Here is a 21,787-nt window from a genome sequence, read left to right as displayed (position 1 = left end):
ACACACACATTAGATACACAGGAAATGCATTCAGTAAAAGGCTTGAAAGATAATACTGGGCCAATGAATGCATTTTTTGTAGTACTATGGAGGAAAGATGCAGTGAGATATAATACCTGCACTACAGATATATCATTAAGTTGAAGGAGAAGCAACATGGCAAGACATTTAAGCAACCAGAACCCAGCCATAGCCCTCTCAATATCAGTGCTAAACAGTTTGTACACAACATTAACCCGTTGAGGACGAGTCCCGAGTATACTGGGGCAAGTGTCTATGGGAAATGCGTGTTGTAGCGAAATCAAACCATCCTCAACGGGTTAAGGGCATTCTGAACTACTGGACCTAAAAGAGTTAACCATAAAAGGTAATTCCTTTCTTCTTCTTCTTTTTTAAGAAAACAAAATAAAGCTACCAAACACCATTTTGATTTTTTTTTTCTTGTCAAAGTCAATACAAACCATCAATACTTGATATTATTTGTGTGTATAGTTGGGCCATTTTTTTTTTTTACTCTCTCAATACAATAAGATAGATTGAAAATTATGACCTTTAATTCGGATGGTGTATGTTAAACTTGTGATCAGTCTTGACCCAAATTACAGTCTCCCCATCCCTACACATCTATTCAATGAAATCTTTCGATCTACAAAGTGAGGCCTATAATCAAGACCACTGAATGCTTTTAGTGTATGCTTGTTAATAGTATCATTACCAAGGGCAAACATTTATCAACAGTCTTGATAAAGAAAATTCAGACTTTACAGCTAAAAATTCTGAGCTGCCAATTTCATGAGGACTAAACTATTTCTGGAGCAAAATGACTACAGGACCTGATGGATAAAAGCAGCCATATGGTTGGCTAAAAACAAAAAAAAAATAATATTCCAAGGGAAGAGACGGGGCTGGGTGTGATCACGGTTGCATAAAACACTCCTTGCCCTTTAAGTGCACTGTAGCCCTAGTTCTACGATGCACTCAGATCTATTGGGCTTCATTTCCCACGATGCACCTCCCTATGTCTACTTCTCCCTCTCTCTACACCACAAAGCATGACATACTCACCTCCTGATATACGTTAGGTCAAAGGTGAAAATGAATAAAGACGATGAAAGTGTGAAGTATTGTAAAGTGATCGCTTGTCTCACAGTGAATCAATTGTGTGTGCAGATAAGATTTTTAAAACATTCAGACTTTGTATCTGATTTTTAACCCTCATCAAGTAAGGGTGAAGTTGAAAGATTCATAAAGTAATTGTTGAAGGAAAACATTGACTATTCATCTTCACTTGGGACAAGTTGTCGGTGGTAAGTTAAAATATCCAGAACCCTGGTCAAAGCAGTGTCGGTGGACAAATGGGGGCAGGGGGAGAAAATTAGACCTCACAGTCTCCTGTCACAAAATATATGGAATCACAGGTGAAAACAGAGGGCCATATTAATGGGTGTTAGCCATGTTTGTTGATTAAGTCAAAAAAAAAAAAAAAAAGAGCAATGGCTTGTGACCAAACATTTTTGCCAATAAAGCTCACTTCCGGATCCTTGGCACAAATGTGAGTAGGCTACAAACACCCTGGCCCAATTGCCATGGCAACCCATTGACATCATTAAACACAGAATGCACTACATTTAATGATAAGTAAAGATAATGTCACTTTCACTCAAAGTTAGTCTTGACACATACAGTACAGCAATAAGCACCTAAAGTCAGCGTAGACCTTAGATAGCCTTTGTGGAACAATGGCTGCTCCAACATGTCTGGGCTAAACTGTAAATGTATGGCTGAAGTGCAGAGAGTGTATTTTGTGGATATTTAAAATATGCAGAAACGATAATGCAGCCAAAAAAAAAAAAAAAAAGGAAAGAGAAAAAGAAGGAAAGTTACCAATTGTCTTCCTCCCTACCTGTTGAAAGCGAGTTTGCTTTCTTGCTTGACGGCGGTGATGAGTTCGAAGAGTGGGTCGACAGCGAGGACTGCGAACTGATGGACTCGTGGCTGCTGCTGCTGCTGTACTGCGCCTCCACTGTTGCCATCGGCGACGAATAGATGACCGCATCATCGATAGAGCCAGCAACAGAATCAAAACGCATATTGGAGATTGGAGGGTTGGGGTTCGGGGTCGGGGGTCGAAGGTTGGAGAGGTTGGAGAGAACGAGGGATCATAGTCTATCATTAAATTGTGCACATCGTAGAGTTGGCATTGGTGCATGTTTAAGAGCTTTCTCGCTGACACTGTGCATGCTGGCATACTCGTCTTCCTCTCAATAGCTAGCACGATCTACTTCACCATGCATCTACCATGAATTGCTCAGGATTGGTGAGTTCCCATCTAAACCAGTGTTTTTTGTGACTAGGTCAAAGGCAGAGTTCATTGTCATGCTCTGAAGTCAATAACAAGTCTGAAGGCTTAACTCTCTTGTGTTGATCAAAATTTACACTGAATCACTGCTCCATTCTTTACCAAAAATGCATCCTTTCCTCTTATTGAACAACTATTCCAGATCATGAGCTTGCGTGCATATGCATGATGTGTGCCAATATAAAGACTTTTCCATTCAATATTCTTGCGAGAAAAACAAGGAAATGAAATCATGCTATGTATGTTATACGGGCAGCTAGTATACATATCTAATACTATCTCTCTGTGTGCAATATACTATTCAACTATTTTGCAAGGAAATCATCAATTTCCTAATTGTATGATGAAACTACTGGAAAGATTATCCTATTTCCTTTACAGGCGTAATATTTAGAATGAAGTCTGTAAAATAAATCTGCATACAAAGCTAATCATTAGAGGAAGTACTCTAGTAAGTCTGATAATAACATAAATCATGAATTTTAAAATACTTGGAAGTATTTAGTTCAATGGTAAGCAAAAATCGAAGACACTAAAATGAGCATGGGAGGAAGCTGATGAGTCTGAGCTATGATGACGCTGTTGGATGATGAATTATTAGCAGTTGATCAGCCTTATCGGAAGCACGGTGTGAGATTCACCACAGCCTCTTCCAAAATCACCCAAAATCATCACACTCCTGTACAAACATTGACTACACATACAACTTTGGTATCGATGGCATGATTATATGACTGTGGAGGATATATGTACAAGCAAATGTATGTCTATCTAAGTCTAGGCAATTAAATGATATGTTAGTTCTAACATTTATCACTTGTAAGGGGCCTCGCTTCATCCACATCCCCACCCCATCCACTGATCACATGATTTATGCAAAGAATCAAACTACAGAACTACACTCTCTCTACAAAGCAAATTTCCTTCAATCTTGTTCAAAGAATAATAATTTTTAAAGAAAAGTCAGCATTCCTTAATACCAATTTGATTCGGGCAAATGTAATCATGTTCAGTATGTGTGCATGTACAGTGCATAATCACACACACCTTAACTACATAGAGAGCCCTTGTCGTTTATTTCAGCACAGTGACATGCACTCACATGCAGCATAATAATAATGACTATGAAATTAAAGCCACAGTGAGATTTGCCCCACCTTTCTTTAAAAAAAAATCAAAACAAACATATTTCCCGATGAAGTATAGTTTTTTTTTTTGTCATGCATGAAAGATTACAGTTTTAAAATATTTGTGACATTAGGCTAATTTGAGAAAAACAAAACATTTATATATCAATATAGCACATAGATAATTCATTACCTCTTCTCTTAGAGAAAAATAAATATTGAAAAAAAAGTTATCTTATCACATCTGATCTTGACATCAAGACACTACTGCTCTGTATTGTGTATTAATTTGAAGCCCATGAACTGTAGAGGTCACTATAGCATTACACTGCATTTCAACTGTACAAAGTAGATGACATTAGCGGTTTAACCAAATTGCAGTTTTTGCTCTTGCAAAGAACACAAATCCAGCAAGACAATGAAGTGTTAAATGATTTTTAAGTACTTTGCCCTTGCTCAGTTAGATCATGAAATGTGGCATGCATAAACTGGAAGAGACAAGTATCTACAGCTATTAATAAGAAGGTTCTTATCTGACCCACTTCATCTACAAAAAGAATAAAAATCATAAATTTGCATTAGTGCCACCAATCACTAAGTTTATTTGGAAACATTGGATTCATTTCAGCCTTTAGCTGTCCCTGATAGTCATCTCAGATGGAAAAAAATCAAACAAATGTAATAACCGAATCATTACTGAAATACCAGCCCAATTTTAGTAGCACATCAATGTGTCTACCATACAAGACGACAAGCTCAGATGACCCCTAATGCCTATCCCATGCACCCATGAGAATGCCCCAATTACATATTTAGAGTCATGGTTAGCGCTTGCGTTAACGTATGATCACACATTACAATATTACCATCTGCCCCATCATGCCATTTATTGCCCCACCCCCCCCCCCCCCAAACACACACACACCACGTGGTTAAGGAGTTAGCTGCATTCATGTTCCCGTTCCACGGAGGTGAAGATTCCTGAGTGTGCTTTTCTAATCATCATTCATCGCTCACTTTCACACATTGCTGCATACATGTGTTATAAATTTCCCCCCAGGTGGTCATATTTTTAATGCTTTTTCAGTTTTTGCTTTTCTAATTCTTTGTCAAATGTGGCCTTCTCTTCCTTTATTCCAGACATAAAGAATGCCAGCTACTTATACCTATGATGCTTGATGTGAAGGGTTTGCGGATCCCATTGATAAGGGATGGTGGGGGTGGGGGGTTGCAAGGAATCCCCTATTGCAATGGTATAGACATTAGCTTTAACCCGTGACAATTAACTCTATAACTATTGCACAATGGGCAGAGATGGTTGGGGAATGGAAAAGTAGATGGGATAAGGAGCAAGGGTAGGGATGAGGTGGAGAGGTGGAGAGCTGGAAGTGGGATAGGGTTGGGATGAGGTGGAGAGCTGGGAGTGGGATGGGGTTGGGATGAGGTGGAGAGCTGGGAGTGGGATGGGGTTGGGATGAGGTGGAGAGCTGGGAGTGGGATGGGGTTGGGATGAGGAAGGGAACTAAATGGAGCTGGTGTTACCTCCTTGCCTACTTCTAGGGGGGCTTTTATCAACCAGGACAGGGCCATAATTATTAGAAATATTATTTGAACATGAAATGCTTTTACCAGCACGTAAGTTTTGCAGGATTAGAAAGAAAAGATCAAATTTCCCCAAGCTGAAAAAGAACCATATTATGCAGATCTCTCTCATATAAGTGGTTGCATGCTCTTCTTTATTATATCTGCAGTGCACATTAAACCTTATATGGTTTCTGAATGGTAAATTTCTCAAATAATGAACCCAGCAAGAAAAAAAAAAAATGTGTGCGGCACATCCTTTCAATTTTATCTCTCACAACTGGTTGTATAAAAAAGGAAGGCAAGATGCCTGGTGGTAGTATGACAGAAGATTGTATATTGATGAAAAGGGTCTCAGAACATTTTGCATTCAGATATTTTTGATGGGGTATTCACATATTTTGGATGGTTGATTCACCGTGATGCGTACTGAATCTGGACAAAATCACAGCTAACAAGGCAATGTTACCATGACAAAGTTAATCAAACAGATTAAAAGAAATAGAGAGGGCAAAATTTAATTAGGGTAATAACAATTTCCATATGTTAATTAGGGCTAAATGAATAAATACATGAAAACACATAAATAGACATATTTCATTCCTTGTCAACTTAATGCTAAATGTTCATGACTTTTTGATGGAGCAGCTAATCAGTGGAAATTGCTGTTCAGTGTTTGAGAACGAAACAAAACAAGCCAAAAACACAAACTACAAAGCAATGACATGGACTTCATGTAGTTCTGCAAACGGACGCTGCTAAAATGCAATAAAATTTCTGCAAACAGACCTCCTGGTTTTGTCTCGTGTATAGGAGAGCGAGCGGCACTGCTCACAGATAGAGCTGGTGGTGTCGATTTCACAGTTCTTCGAAACAACCGTACCCCTGAGCAAACATCAAGCACAAAACTCTTCCATGGCATTCTATCCTTTTTTTTTTGAAACAATTTACTTTGTATCTGATATATTCTTCAATGGGACCCCTTAAGCTACAACAAGCTTACAAACAAATAAAGAAAATACCAGACCCTGTACAGGAAGATTGGAGACCTCAGGCAGTTAGGGGTGAGTACATCAAGGAGTGCGGAATGTTGGCGAAGTCTATGTTAGACACAGTGTGATCATAACAAGAGTTATAACATTGACTTTGGAACAGCTGCTGAGGAGACTCGACACATCAGCCAATCACCACATATCAAGAACTCAAACCAATCTCTGTTGGACCAATATATCACAGCCTCCTCTCTCCCACACCCCAGGGCTTGGAAAGACTTCAGGCAAAGAAGAGAGACTTTTGCTTTCTCTCCATCTCTCCCTCTTGTCTTTCTTCTTTCTTTTTTTAAAGCAACATCCCCTTTTTGTATTCCATCCATCGGCAGAGCTATCAAACTCTTTATCTGGTAGCACAGGACCAGCTGCAAAGAGTGTGAACCTCTCAAGTTTTATGATTTATCTTCACTAATGTTTGAATGGTCTCAATATTCTTATGATGAAGCAGTAAAGAGGATTTCTCCTTCCTTCTCAGCCTGGATAAACTTTCTTCTTCCCATAGCCTTGTTGAATTCAGGTCATCATGACCCATCAGTACAAAAGACTTATCACAGCTGTATGTCAACAGGTAGGGGGCAATGTTCAGTTAGTACCAGGAATCATGTTCTATCAATGACAATGACTGACTCTACCTTGGCTGGATGGAATACAGGCCTATATGGTATGATTGAATGGAAGCCTCAGCCATAAGGCCTCACAGTATGCATACACAGACCAGGGGATTGGACCAGACAATGACATAGCCAGTATGTGAAGCTTGGTGGAGGTTGTACTACGAGTCTACACGGACAGGGACCAAGAAAGGGGGTCAAAAGAAGAAGAAGAAGAAGAAAAAAAAAAACCAATAGTGAGAGAGGTAAGATTATTTATGGCATGAGATTAATGCAATCCTGCCGCAAATCCCAGTCAGTATTAATGGCACCAAGCTAGAGCCCCTTCCAAGGTAAACAAACCCACCACAATGGCTTCCTGTCTGCTTTTCTCTCTCACTTCACTTTGTACTGAGCGTTGTGAATATATGTCATATATACATTTTCAAGAAAAATATGTTTCCATTCAACATACACGTTCCCATTCAAATTATATGTTTCCATTCAACGTATATGTTCCCATTCAAATTATATGTTCCCATTCAAATTATACATTTCCATTCAATATACAGCAATAGTCCATTTCCCTTTAAAGCAATAGCAACCAAACATCCAAAATATTGTTGCCAAGCTACCATGTGACAGGATTACATTCCATTGAGTCACAAAATGTATTCATGAAATGCATTCTTGTGTATATGACATTCTTATTGTCAACCAGGGAAAGGAAAATATGAGGGAGAAAAGCAGACTTTTTGAAATGTTGCCATGAAATATGGTGACTATAAAAGCTATAATGGAGGCAGCGGCAGTGGCGGCAATAGAGGTTGTGCAGTGGTTTGGTGGTGGCAAGGAATATTTTTGGTAGTGGTGGTGGTGGCTGCAACAACAACAAAAAATACATAGAACAGACATGACACTCTAACAACATCAGGCAAGCAGGCATAGAGGGATACATGACACTTGGAATTAGGATAGGGTAGGGAAGAACGCATATCATGCCACACACACGTACACACACACTAACACACATATTAAGGGGAATTGGTTGGTGACACATTAAGATATCAAGAGGAGAGTCAAAAAGGAAGATGTTAGGGAACAAAGGATTTATTCAAAATTGGGTATGAAAGGGAAATGAGATACAACACAAAGGGGAGGGAAGGATTACGGGTAGAGGGAGAGTTAGTAGAATGGCTTCTATCATATCTAAGTGTATAGTCTTTGAAAAACTACACAAAAGAAAAAACAAGCATATAACAAAACAAACAATATTCATAAAGTGTGATTGAAACAGAAAATAAAAAGCAAAACAAATCAGCATCAACATAACTGACACACTGCCTTGTGAACATAAAACTTAAAGTACCAACCCTACCATGAATTTCTACGTTTTTATTATATCTATTATGTTTGTGTGTTTTTTTTGTGTGTTTTTTTTTGGGGGGGTTCATTTTGGTGGGGTCACGAATTAATCTGATATGATCTTTGTATTTTATAAAGCATTTGTAGACATTTTTTCCCTTAACAACATACATGCACATAAATGTGTTATGAATTAATGAATTTGTGGCTTGAACATCAAAGTATGAGAGCACTCAAATTACATTTTTCAAAACTCTTAGTCATTATTCTGTAATAAAGGTAGTATATCTTTAGAAATAACTAATCAAATATGATTTATACCAAATACATAAAGAACACACCCATCTCTGACAAACTAAAATCCTTTTACTCTATTGTTGTTTCGAAGGAAGCAAGTAATATTCCTTGAAAAAGTTCATGAATCTAATGGGTTCATGATACATTTTGAACTAATAAAATTATTCACTGTTAGGAACAAATACTTTCTAAATAGATATCTGTCAGGTGTTAATCTACGATGGATGAAAGAAAACAAAATTATTGTTGTTGAAAAAATATGAGTAAAATCATAACTACACAATCATGACGCAACCAAATATGTAAACGGATGAAAAGAGGCCAAAGATGACTAAAGACATGTACTAAAAACAGTAAAAACATTTTGGGCTGCTAAGTATATAGAATCTGAGTAACTGTCCACATATGTTCATCCTTATTGTTGCTAATCTTTTCCGTTTGGTCAAGTTTTGGATACTTTTATTTCAAATTTAATTTCTACCATTCCCTCCCTGATTGACTATTTTACAAAGGGTAACTTCCGATCTCATCATTCCGTGTTCAGAAACAAATTGAGAAAGTAACAAGAAAATAGGGGTGAAAATAAAAGACATGCAGCATTCTCCAACACAGCAAACACAACTAAAGGTCAATGCCCAAGGCAGCATGCACATCATAAAGACACCCCCAGGCTTCTGTGTTGGAGCCGTGACCAATGACTCTTATCTGGATGGACCTATTTCTAATATACTCCATTACAGGAATATGACCGAGTTATAAAATCAATTTGGTTTCCAATCACTTTTCTACAGCTTCTAAAAGATCTGGACAAGGGGAAATTGTATAGCATCGGCTGATATTTGCATTTTATTTGAATTAATTGAAGCTACAAAATATACTGCTCATTTGAGATAATCAAACTGATTAAAAAAGATAAATTTGCTGATTTTCCTCTTCCTGTTTTTTTTTTTCTTCTTGTTTTGTTTATGGTGAAAAGTACTAAGTGCTGGTATTGTTACTTTTCCTCTCTAATATGTTCAGTCCAATCATATAATTTTATCACCAAATAAATTACTACTATCAGGGATAGTTGTTATTAACATCATTATTGTCATTACCATCATTATTGTCATTACCTATTGTTTAAGTTTATTCATTTCTTTTCTTAAAGTATAGATATACTAAACCGAGTCCTCCCTTAAGTTCTTATTCAATAACTGGTACACACTACTACATAAATCTGTGATAAAACACTTTGGGAAGTTAGAATAGCTTTCTTGCTATGAGGATAATATCAAAGAAAATATGAATGTAGGAAGAGTGAAGAGGAGCCAAAACTATTAGCCATCAGGATGAGGTATGAAGAGATTGGTCTGAATCTCCATCAGAAGCCTTGGGGGAGCCTTTCTGACATGTACCTGGCATATCTCGCATCACCCAGGGAGGTAGGAGCCTCCTACGTGGCTTGCGAAGGACCACACCACCATTAACACTGAGTGCACCACTACTACGTCCACCACCACTACCACTCCTACCACCACTACCACCACCACCACTGCCTCTACCACCGCCACCATCGGTGCCGGTGCACTCCCTGTTAGTAACCCCCGGCTCAACTGATGGGTGCTGGACCCCCGGGTTAGGTTTTTTCTGGAAGAGGCGAGCTAGCGAGGCAACAGAGGAGCTGGGACGGGGAATATCCACCGCTTCGCTTCGCAAACCTGGCTTGTCATCGCCGGGCGGCGCCAGGAATCGGCGCCGCAGGGCCGCAACACGACCCGACTCCATGATTATCGTCTGCTCCCCTGGTCTGTAGTTTTCATGCTGCTGGCCATGATGTGAGGTCTGCATGCCCCCATGCAGAGGGGCGGCTCTTTCGATGAGGGTGGGGCCCTGTGGCCCCTTGGCCACCTGGCTGTAGATGGGGATACCCCCCTGGTGGGTGCTATGGTAGTAACTAGGACTGGGTGTGACACTCCTTTGGGGGGCATCAACAAAGTGCATTGGCTTCGGTTGGGGAGTCCTGGGGCGTGGGGATATGGGAGGGGGTGATTTCATCCTGGGCGATATCCCGGGAGGGGAATTTAATGGTTTGGTGTAAAATTGGCTATTGCCCAAGGTCCTAAAAGGTGGTGAAGATGGCAGTGTAAGGGCACCAGTATTGCTGCCATTGTTCAGGTGCGTGGCATTATTATTGGCACGGTTGATACTGTCGACCCTCCTCAGCATATTATTCCATTTGTTCTTAAAGGTTTCACCTGGTCTGCGTGGCGAATGCTCACGAGCAACACTGCTTCCCACACTATCCGTCTGCGTCAGGTACTTCTCTGATTTCTGGTCCTTTGGGGTGGAGTTAGGAGTGGCCTTGGCGTGTCGTGGTGACGCCCGCGATGATGACGCACTGGACGAGGAGGAAATGGAGGATGTGGTCGAATTGGGGAAATTGGAGGTTGAAGGCCTCGTCTGGAACTGTGGTGGTATCCCATCTGGGGCGGTCTTGAAGATCTGAAGTCAAATGACATCAGGACATGCAAAACCTAGCGTGTTGTCAGAAATTGGCACTAATGTGAAAAATGATTACATACTTTGTTCCCTTTAATGAGAGAGTACAATTGTACTTCTAAATTCAAAAGTCAATTCAACATATTCAGATAGCACATTTTGTCTGTTTCTTTCGTCACTTGTGAAGGACTGAAACCAGTAAATAGCATGGTCATCCCACATCAGCTGGCAAATTCCAGTAGATGTTGGTTTAAGAAAGTGAAAGTCTTTATCAAATACATCCCAATACATACATCCCCACATGTTCATACATTCATACATTAAAATCATACATCACAGCTTGACACTAAATTTTTTCACTGATGGCCAATTTGGGCCACTAAAATCATTAAATCTGAAATGCCAGTGACCCGAAAAAGAAACGTAGTGTCGCTACATAGAAAGAAACATATCAATCTATTTTGAAACTTAGTTGCCTGATCTGGCTGCAAAAGATATACTTTTTTACAGTTTGGTGGCCCGACACCAATTTCTAGTACCAATGTCGAGCCCTGCATTCATACATACATGCATACAAACATACCCACACACACATCACACACACCACATACATCCATATTCACATGCACACAAGCACTGGTGGGTCTAGTGGTCTGTGGCGCCAAGAGCTGACACCAGAGAAGGGAAGAGGAAGAGGATGATGAAGAAGAGAACCTTATGGTAGTTCTGGATGAGAATCTCCACGATGATGTTGGAGAACTTGATGTCCATGATGGCCTTCATCGTCTCTTCCTCAGGCCTCATGAGGGTGGGGCCAAAGCAGACGCCAAGGTTAGCCACCGTCATCAGGTTCTTTTCACAGTTTGATGCCACCCTGGATGTAGAGAAAGAGAGATGATGAGAAAATATAAACACACACACACAGTAACACTATCGTAAGACAAACAAGACTCCTTTTTAAACTTTTAATCACCTGACATATAAAACCATGATATTTAATTAGTTTGTGTACAGCAAAATTGATCAATGGCTGGAATTGCCATGGCAAAATTGCATGCATATCTATTTTAGTTTAATTAGTAAGAATTTGTAAAAAAATGCAAGATTCATAGAACTTTTGATTCCATGCATGGGTTTATGTAGAGACAATATCATACTAACATTTTAAAGGCAGTATTTTCTTTTTCTTTTTCAAAGCATAACAGGGATGAGGTATAGCTTAATCATGGCACATTTTTCATCAGGCATTCATCCACAATAATTATAAACTCTGCATAAAATTCATCTCACTGAATGGGGAAATTCAATAGATTTCAACAATAGCTCAAGATGTATTGCTGGAAAATGCATCACAAAGTTGACCAGGCATGCTGAGCCCAGCTGCGTCCTTAGATAAAATATTGTTATTCACATTTGAACCCCGCTACAGGTGCTTTAAAGACAAAGTATACTATTAACCTGTTGAAGACAGGTCCCGAGAATACTTGGACAGGTATTTATGGGAAATGCATGTTGTAGCAAAATCAGTCCGTCCTCAACAAGTTACAAGTAAAGTAAAAATTGTTTTAAATGTATGCATGAAAATACAAAGAAAAACATAAGTCTGAGCTTGTTGATGATATTCAAGTGTGTGCAAGTTATGGGTCTGTGTGAGGGCCCATGTACAAATTCATTGAATTTCATCTGGTATATAAATGACTCAAATTCTGTACTCATTTCGTTTGGACAGTCCCTGAATCAGAACCAAGGTGTCTCTACTGAGCCATGCTGATTACAGAGGCCAATGTATGTCAACATAATAAAACATGAATGAGATATGATATAACTAGATATATCGCTACGGCGACTGATATGCCTCCGCCATAATGCATGGTTCTCCTAATAGGTCTATAGTACAATGTCTTGGCAATGTGTGATGACAGTTTCACACAATTGGCAAAATATTAAAATGACAGGTTTGCCACAAATGTGCTGAATGTTCACTTTCCTAGAACTAGGTTCAATTGGATGAATGATTAAAATGTCAGAGTGCAGGTATTTGGGGAACTGATGATTTTTACTTGAATTTTGACCCTTTTATAAGTTTATGCATTGAGTAATTTTCAAGGTATTGAGAAAAAGTATGATTTCAGTATCAAATGGGAAAATAGCATTATCTAAACCTGGCCTTTGACCTTTGACCTCACAGTTCCAAAGAGAATCACTGTTAGGTTGAACATGCATAAATATGTAAGTTTCATGATGATACCTTGAGTTACTTTTGAGATATGGAGGAAAAAGTGCAATTCAGCACTTTCACTTGACCTTTGACCTTTTGACCTTTGACCTCTTGGCAAGAAACTTCCCACAGAATATATATTGGGTAATACATGCATACATCAAGTTTTAAAAAAAAAATCCTTCAGGCATTGCATAAATATAAGGAAAGTAGTGATATTTTGAGGAGTTGACCTTGACCTTTGACCCCTGACCCCCAACTTCCCTAGATAATCACTGCCCATTGGAACAAGCATATATACTAAGTTCCATGAAGATACCTTGAACCATTTGCGAGATATGGAGAAAAACATGAATTTTCAACCTTTTTTTCCACAAAATAACCTGTGACCTTTGACCTTTGACCCTGTGACCCTAAAATCCACACAAAGTATTATCCCCCAAGGATATACCCTCATACCAAGTTTGATGTAAAACCACCACACGGTTCTTGAGATATCGACAAAAACAAAACGGGACGGACGGACGGACGGACGGACGACCCGAAAACATAATGCCTCCGGCCACTTCGTTGGCGGAGGCATAAATAAAATTAAATCAAATTAAATGGCTGACTTGTTTAAATGGCCGATGATTAGATCCAGCATCTCCAGGTTGGGTTCAGGAAGCTGATGTATGACGCCGTGGATGTCGTTCACTCTCAGGGTCTTGGACTCTTGTTCTGCAAACCAAGTGAAGTTTAAAGTTAACAGCTGAACCAGCTCTTGCTCAAAAATCTGCTACTGTTAGGTGACACACATCAAGCAGACAGAGAAAGTACAGAAATTTACTGGACTTGTGACACTTACAAGCTGACAAAGTAACGAAGGGAAAACAACTAACACCTTCTATTAAACTTGTAAAATCTAGAAGCAGCTAAATAATGGCATGTAACAAATGTGAACGTCAACATATGACTAAATATGACACAATAAAGCTTGTGGGTTGTTGTTTTTTTTTCCCATGAATGATTTGATAAACATCAAAGAATCAGAAGTAACCAGTTTTCTCTCCACTGAAATTTATATTAAAAGTATTGATGGTGAAAATTACAAGAAAATCTATGCAGTGAATTATGTGAATATTTCCCCCTCTGGCAGAAAGTTTGGGGTATGCCTTTTACATAAGATTTGATATTACTTTGGAAACATCCATATGGCTCCTATCTCCACATACCAATCCACTGGCACGTGTGTGTTAATTTCCATTTGGGGAAAATCTTAATTTTCTTACACATCTTCGATTGCTGTGCATAAACATACTCCACATGAAGCCTAAGTTTTTGTTACCTAAAACTGAATTAGTATACAGTTGAACCTCTCGTATCCGGACAAGTCGGGACCGGGGCTCATCCGGATAAGGGATTTGGCCGGATACGGGAGACTCAATGCTTTATACATGTCCATATACATACACATGTACTGATGTAGCCCATTGTAGTACCACATGTAGTAATGTGTATACTGCAACCTTTTCATTGTTACACTCAGTAACAGACCCCAAAATAGAGGTTCGTGTTTGCAAGAACGAAATCATTTTCTTTTATAAATTCTTGGGATGATTTACCTAAATAATTATTAAGAAATGTATCAAGTAGATCTTGAAAATAGAACTACGCTTCAAAATTTTGAGTGTTCAATATCATTCGTTCCTCAGCCAATGACTCGAAACAATGCATGTCTATCTAGTCATATCGACGGCTGTGTATGGACCTATATGTGGCAATGCGATATAAGAGGACTCGAGCTTATAATCTGTCCATGTTCTTGCGATGATTTGGGGATGTTTGGGGGTGTTAAAATGTCTGAAGGTAAGCAATTTGGAAGGAAATTTGATGTAATGTATGTTAATCATGTTGGAAGTAATATGTAATTCATGTGTGTTTGTGTAAGAGTTCTCAAGGAGTTGGGAATCCCCCTTTCCTCCCGTAATTATTTTTAAAAAAATCACGGCGAGATTGCGTCCGTATAATAGAGAGATGCGCATAAAGGGAGGCCGGATAAGAGAGGTTCAACTGTATTAAATTTGATGGATTTTATATTTCCACTAGACAATTTATCGCAAAAAAAATATATATATATAAATATATATATATTATGTTTTTTCAGAAACAAATAATGGAATATGCTCAATCACCTTGAGCGAACTATAATATCTCCAGATGAAACTTCTTATGAAACTTCTTATGAAATGGGGTATGCCTTTTACATAAGATTTGATGTTACTTTGGAAACATCCATATGGCTCCTATCTCCACATACCCATACTCCACATGAAGCCTAAGTTTTTATTACCTAAAACTGAATTAGTATATCAAAATTTGATAGATTTCATATTTCCATTAGACAATTTATCGCAAAAAAAAACAAACCCAAACATATATATATATATATATATATACATATATGTTTTTTCAGAAACAAATAATGGAATATGCTCAATCACCTTGAGCGAACTATAAAATCTCCAGATGAAACCTCTTATGAAATGTGTGTTTGTGTGTATTCCTATTCTTTCCTAAATCAACAAGAGATTTCTTGCTATCTACTCACTTGCTGCTTGCATCAGTTGCTCGTGTAACCTGTATGTCATCAGCGGTTCCGGCAGATTTCTGGTAGAGAAAAGAGAGTGGGATATATGTGAGTGATATACACCCGAGGTTTCTCATTTTTATCTAATTTGAGAGTTCCTGAGACGTCACACTCAATGTACCTCACAGTGGCAAGTCTGACATTTTTTGACCTTTTTAAATAGTTTCCACCCTAAAATGTTTGATTTTCAGACTAGCTACATAACATACTACAGAAAGCTTGGCAAATGCTCCCTACTCCAAATGATAGTACAAGACTGACATGATAAGAAAAGACATGAATGGAACACAAGACAGAATTCACATAATTTCTTTGGACTACAGGCTATCAAATTATGACTTGTCAATAGATTCAATTAAAAACCAGTAGTGGACAGTTGCTTTTCGATTTTGATTAATTTGGTTGCTCCATACACTGAAGCAAATTCTTCAGACTTAATTCACTCTAATAGCAGTCACTATATATTCATAAAGCAGACGTAGTGAAGGAATATAACAAAGGAATATTATGGAGGCCAGAGATCTGAGAATTTAACTCTGGTCACACTAAAGATTGCATCAAAAAGAAAAAGCAACAAATATGCCCACAGTGATGTGTGCACTGCACAATTTTGAAGAAAGAAATCTTCACAAATCTTCATAGTGTCTGCTCAAATGCAAAAAATAAAAAAATAAAAAAATAAAGAAATAATAATAAATGAATAAAAATCTTGAATTTTAATGAGCATCAGACTGTTGATATTCATTTCTTGTTTCAAAATAAATCTGATATAATCTTGAATATGGAATATGAGAGGCAAAAGAACTTTTTCACACTTTCTCTGCCAGGGACTTTAAGACGGTGCATACAATGCTATAAGGTTTTCTCTGCCAGTTTGCATTTAGAGCACACAAAGGGTTCAAATCACTTTTATATCTCATTTTCCCGAGGCCCTGTTTCTGTATGACACTGAACGATGAGCACGATTTGTAAGTATGCCATCTTAGTGGGTGGGGCAGATTGCAGCCTGTCGACTCACCTGAAGTAGTTTTTGAGGGCACTGGTGATGGTTTTGATTTCCCATTCTCCAGAGTCAGACAGGTTCACGTTTTGAGGTTTCCTCTTGTCTACACACATTTTTTTTTTTTTAAGGAAAAGGCAACAACAACAACAAAATGTGATCAATGACTGGTATGTAAGTAGAGAAAAACAATTGAAAAGTGAAATTATACAGGTTTTGGAAAATCAATAATAACGATGATTCACAATTCTTGTATGGCGCATTATCACATTTGTAAATGTCTCTAAGTGCTAATCTCTGAGTGCTATTTTTTTCTAGAACATTTGACAAAATTTCACAACATTGATTTGAGTTGACATTTTTTTCCTGTTACTTTTATATCCATAAGGTGCAGGTCACTGCCAAAGTTTTTAGATCTCCTAAACCACACTGCAATTAAACTTTGCAATATTGTGAGAAACAAAAAATCACATAAACTCAGCAATTTTTCTTGAATCAAAATGACGAGATCTAGGTGGGAAGAATAGACACTCCACAAACAAAATGCCTTCAGCACCCTTTAGGCCTGAGGCTTAATAAACTTGTGCAGCTTTGTAGACACCACGTTTGTCTTTCTGCTTTGGCTGTTATTTTTCTCTTGGTTTTGGTTAACCTCACTTTGTTGTGTCATCTCTTAACCAGGGTAGTCCACAACTTCGGAGCTCTGAATGAGAAAATATTGCAGAAACTGTATGTGCATGGAGCGCACATCAAGAGCAAGTAGCAAATTTTGAGACTTATTTCTCGTTGTGTTGTTTACGTTTGTTGTTGTGTCTCATGTTTTGTGCACATATTCTCTAAGTAGCTTGATTTTTCTCAAGTTTTGCACATGTTCTTTTTCACATATTTGAATATATTTTATTTTGAGCATGTTGCAATTTTCAAGGATGTTGCATAGCACATTGCTGGCTTTTGAGGATGTTGAACAAGAATTTGAGCATGTTGCAGTGACATGCTGAAACCCCTCATGACCCACCCTGCTTAACTGATCAATATTGAACAGAATTCTTTCCTAGCATCTCCTAAATCTCTTTCACCATGGCAGTGGTTCCACTACAAACAGCTACCTGGGGGGGTGTTTCATCAACACTTGTCAGCGCCGACAACTGTCGGCGCTGACCAATTTCAGCAAAATCCTTGGTTTTGATTGGCTGAGATGCTCTGGTCACTGACTGTTACTATGGTGATTCAAGTTGTCAGCGCCGACAAACGTTGATGAAACACCCCCTGGTATCTACTGGGCTACTCAGGTGAAGACTGACAAGGATGAGTAAGACACCTCACAGCATCAAACCACTCTTACCTAGACACAGTGATGTTAACCTTTGAACTTTGGAGTTGACCCCGACCACTCTGTACAGCCCTTGATCATCCAAGCCTACAGGATGGCAGATAGGAAGACAAAGACACCACAAAGTCACACTTAACATGTCAGTCATGCATGCATCACATTTTGACGACACATTACTCAGGGATGATATTGAGGTTTGTTTAAAAAATTGGAATTCAACATTTTCAGCCGATTTTGATACATGCAAAAAGCAAAATGTGTATGGACTTGAGAAAAAAAAATCTGAAACCAGATTTAAATCTACAGAGTATCATGTCTGATTACTGTACTTCTAGTCACTGCATACACAAACTCACACTTGCCTTTAGCAGTGTTCAAAGCCTTATGCCATGGAAAGAGCAAATTGGCTATAGGAGCAAAATATTGTATTAATCAAAACCCATAAGTAGTTCTGAGAAAGCATACTAGATACTGCAGGGATATTTGTTTTTATTCTTCCATGGTATTCATTACAGCAATCATTCTAATCAATAATAGTACAGTAAGGCAAAATATATATAAAGGAAGGATTCAAATCGAAGTTACTATCCAACATACAAGCGTCTGGGCTGGTAGTTGTGAGAAGCCATTGGTCTGCAACAACTCACTGAAGTCAATGGCAACCATCCATCACATTCAATTTACACAATCTATTTATATTAACTGTATGATGACTCATTCAAAATGGAAAAGAACAATGCCATTTTGGATATAATATATCTCCTCCACAAAAATAATGCCTCCAACTCCCCTCAGAAATGGAGAACAAAAAATATGCTGACAGCGGCTTCAAGGTTTGTGATTATTTGTATGGATTGTGACCACGGTAGACCAACTGCTTCTTGATCATCATTCAGTCGCAACCATGCTTCGAAAGACTCTCTCTACTTACAAAGTGCACAAGGACTACATCTGTAGTGATATGCACTATAGAAATGTTTTGTTTTCATTATCTTTATCTGACTTTGTGCTCCAATTTTACATTCCCACATTTTTATTGCACATTCACTTGTTCATGATTTTGTACATTTTTCAACCTTGTGCACTGACACAAAATATCTATAAATAATGAGCATAAGTAGAAAAGAAAAAGGCTTATATATCCTGACCTCTGCTCTCAATGGCCTCTATGCACTTTCTGATGAAGTGGAAGCCAATGTCATTCAACAGATCTGTGAAGAGGACGGGAAAAGAGAGCAAAGTATGATATGCAGCATACCTTGCCATAATGTGTAGGAAGGAAAACAGACTTGAAAAAAGGACGTATATATTCACAAAGCATTATTCTGCTAGATAAGGTTTGTGTACCTCACTGATGACCACTCAAACTTGTCTTTTACCCTATTACCTCCTGAAGGAAGCTAGTGGCAGAAATCATCATCTAATGATTTTGATGAACTTAGATTGGCAACTCTACTGCATACCCTAAACTGAACAAATATTGAAAGTATTTAGTTAAATTTATCAAATTTGCACAGCTGAGAAACAAATGTACAAATATTTCTGTACACGAGAAAAACGGGAATATCAGTTTTCTAAACTGTGTTGTTCATTGAAAAACAAGTTATAGATTTAGCAATAAGGAGGCCTTTGAAAATTCTGGAACTGAAACAAAAAGGACCGGTACACATAAGACCCATAGTGTATGAGTAATTAGTAACTTACGTGGAAAATTGACTTTCTAATGTCATCTCTCACAAAATGCATATGATTCAAGAAAAATGCAGACAGGGAGGGTGAAGTGTTGACTGCAATGCAAACATAGACTCAACAGACATCTAATGCTATCACTACAATCACAGGAAGGTATGAGATGTCACACTTACTCTCGTCAGAACTTGAAATATGCGCCGGATTTAAGTAGACCTGCAGATTAAGAAGAGTACATGTAATCAGTATAAATTTTTATATGTAAAAAGAAAACACACACAAAATAACAAGCATGAAGAAAAACAGAACAGCAGTGAAAATTGAAGTTGATAAAGACCCTGCCGGAACTCCAAACTTTATGACTTGACATATGCTCTGACGTATGATATTTATTCTCAGTAGTCTACACAAGTCTTGCACTTTTCAAATAGGATAATTGTGTTGTCACTTTTCATCATCATGTGTACTATTCTCTCCCTTTATTTTTTTTTTTGTCATTTCTTTCTCTATTTTCCCTCCTTCAATGTGCAGAGGCTTCATAAAATTACTTTATTTTCATCATCTATACATTTGTTCAAATATTTTCCAGTTTTTGTTTTTCTCTCTCATAAAGGGCATCGAGTAGCCAATGCAAATCACCAAAGACCATGACAGAAACAAACCGCTGTGAACTTTTGTTTCTATAATCCTGCCCAAAGAAGAACCAGAAAATCCCATTCCTAGCTACAATCCTCCTGATCATAGCCCAAACTCACTGGTTCCTTGCCCCCCATGGACCGCATCCACTGTGTCCTCTCTTCCTCCGTCACAGCCTGGAGTGTCAGGATGTTGGACCTGCAAAGAGACGTATCATCAAGTCACAACCACATTCGCTTCCTTCGTCATAACGACATATACTTCCTTCTTGCACGTATGATGACGCCCTCAGAAAGATGATATCTCTATGAAACCTGTCTTGGTCTTGCTTAATGCCACATACTACAGATAATGCTTGTAACTCAAGACTTTTATACACCTGTCTGTTTCTGGCAACGTGTTGTAAATTGTGCACTCAGCCTTGCCTTACTGGTAAGACCTATTCCCTAAGGAATTGACTTGAATCAAATCTCCATAGAGCTTGCCATAATTCACATCTTGATGAAAACATAAGCATTCCATCAAAAACAATACACCAGAACGCATGTCGTATTGTTTTCATAAACTGCCACACATCATGGATGTATGAATTTTTTCCCCCTCTCCTTCAGACAACTGCAGGTCAAATTAACCCGTTGAGGACGAGTCCCGAGTGTAATCGGGCAGGTGTCTATGGGAAATGCGCGTTGTAGCAAAATCAGCACGTCCTCAACGGGTTAAGAACATAAATTTGACCTCCTCCCATTAGACCTCAATTTAAAGGGATTGTCAATATTGTTTTCTTACTTCCACCACATCTCTGCATCAAGAAAGTAAATATACAATCCAGACTTCATGATTTGAATACTTTCACCTCATTGGTTATTGATTGTTTCAAGGGGTTTTATTGTGGCACACAGAACAAGGGCATGTGGAAGATATATGAAGTTCCAAATCCCAAGCCTTTGCCCTTTACAACGAGAGGAGCATTCATTGTGAGTGACAATACAGGCAGTAAGATCTAGTAGCTGACATATGCCTTCAGCTGCTTGGTTACCGCTTGGATGGTGTTGCCATGGTAACTGTGACAATTGTATGTTGCATTTGTAGTCAACGGATGAAACTTTTGAGGACTGTTAAAGACAAAAACGTGCATCAAAGGTAACTTATTTTGGAGGGATGTCACATTCTCTTACAAAATTCTCACTAACCTCTCCTGGACCGTAATGTCGAAGCAGAACCTCTTCTCTATCGACTCCGTCATTCTTCTGCAAAGGGTGAAGAAACAAATCAGCAGATACAAGGAAATGAATCAAGTCTAGACCATCATGTCTAATTTTAGCCTCAGTGTAATCTGACATTAAGAAAAAGTACAGAGACTGTTCATGATTTATTAAGGAAGCACAGAAACCAAGCTTCAAATATCCATCCAGCAGTGGACTTAATGATCAACCACA

The 21,787-nt window shown here is 38.4% G+C and overlaps 1 protein-coding gene across 7 annotated transcripts in view; it reads right to left on the bottom strand.

Moving 5' to 3' along the window:
- The window catches only part of LOC139738170 (rho GTPase-activating protein 26-like), a 145,313-nt gene that overhangs the window by 27,391 nt on the left and 96,135 nt on the right, over nt 1-21,787 (bottom strand). For 6 of the 7 annotated variants that reach the window (XM_071648825.1, XM_071648824.1, XM_071648827.1 and 3 more), the window contains exons 13-24: nt 21,542-21,598; nt 20,471-20,549; nt 19,892-19,931; nt 19,175-19,237; nt 18,039-18,113; nt 16,715-16,802; nt 15,658-15,716; nt 13,682-13,787; nt 11,564-11,723; nt 10,606-10,852; nt 5,857-5,952; nt 1,904-2,023 (exon numbers count right to left, since the gene is read on the bottom strand). In XM_071648825.1, coding sequence (XP_071504926.1) covers nt 1,904-2,023; nt 5,857-5,952; nt 10,606-10,852; nt 11,564-11,723; nt 13,682-13,787; nt 15,658-15,716; nt 16,715-16,802; nt 18,039-18,113; nt 19,175-19,237; nt 19,892-19,931; nt 20,471-20,549; nt 21,542-21,598 — 1,190 coding nt within the window. The remainder of the gene's footprint in view (nt 1-1,903; nt 2,024-5,856; nt 5,953-10,605; nt 10,853-11,563; nt 11,724-13,681; nt 13,788-15,657; nt 15,717-16,714; nt 16,803-18,038; nt 18,114-19,174; nt 19,238-19,891; nt 19,932-20,470; nt 20,550-21,541; nt 21,599-21,787) is intronic. The other variant, XM_071648828.1, reaches the window with a different exon arrangement.

This window comes from Diadema antillarum, unplaced genomic scaffold (assembly GCF_040938485.1).
Source record: "Diadema antillarum isolate AM-2024a unplaced genomic scaffold, OU_Dant_1.0 seq00000727_RagTag, whole genome shotgun sequence".
Classification (NCBI taxonomy): domain Eukaryota; kingdom Metazoa; phylum Echinodermata; class Echinoidea; order Diadematoida; family Diadematidae; genus Diadema; species Diadema antillarum.
This window is presented reverse-complemented; position numbering and strand designations above follow the sequence as displayed.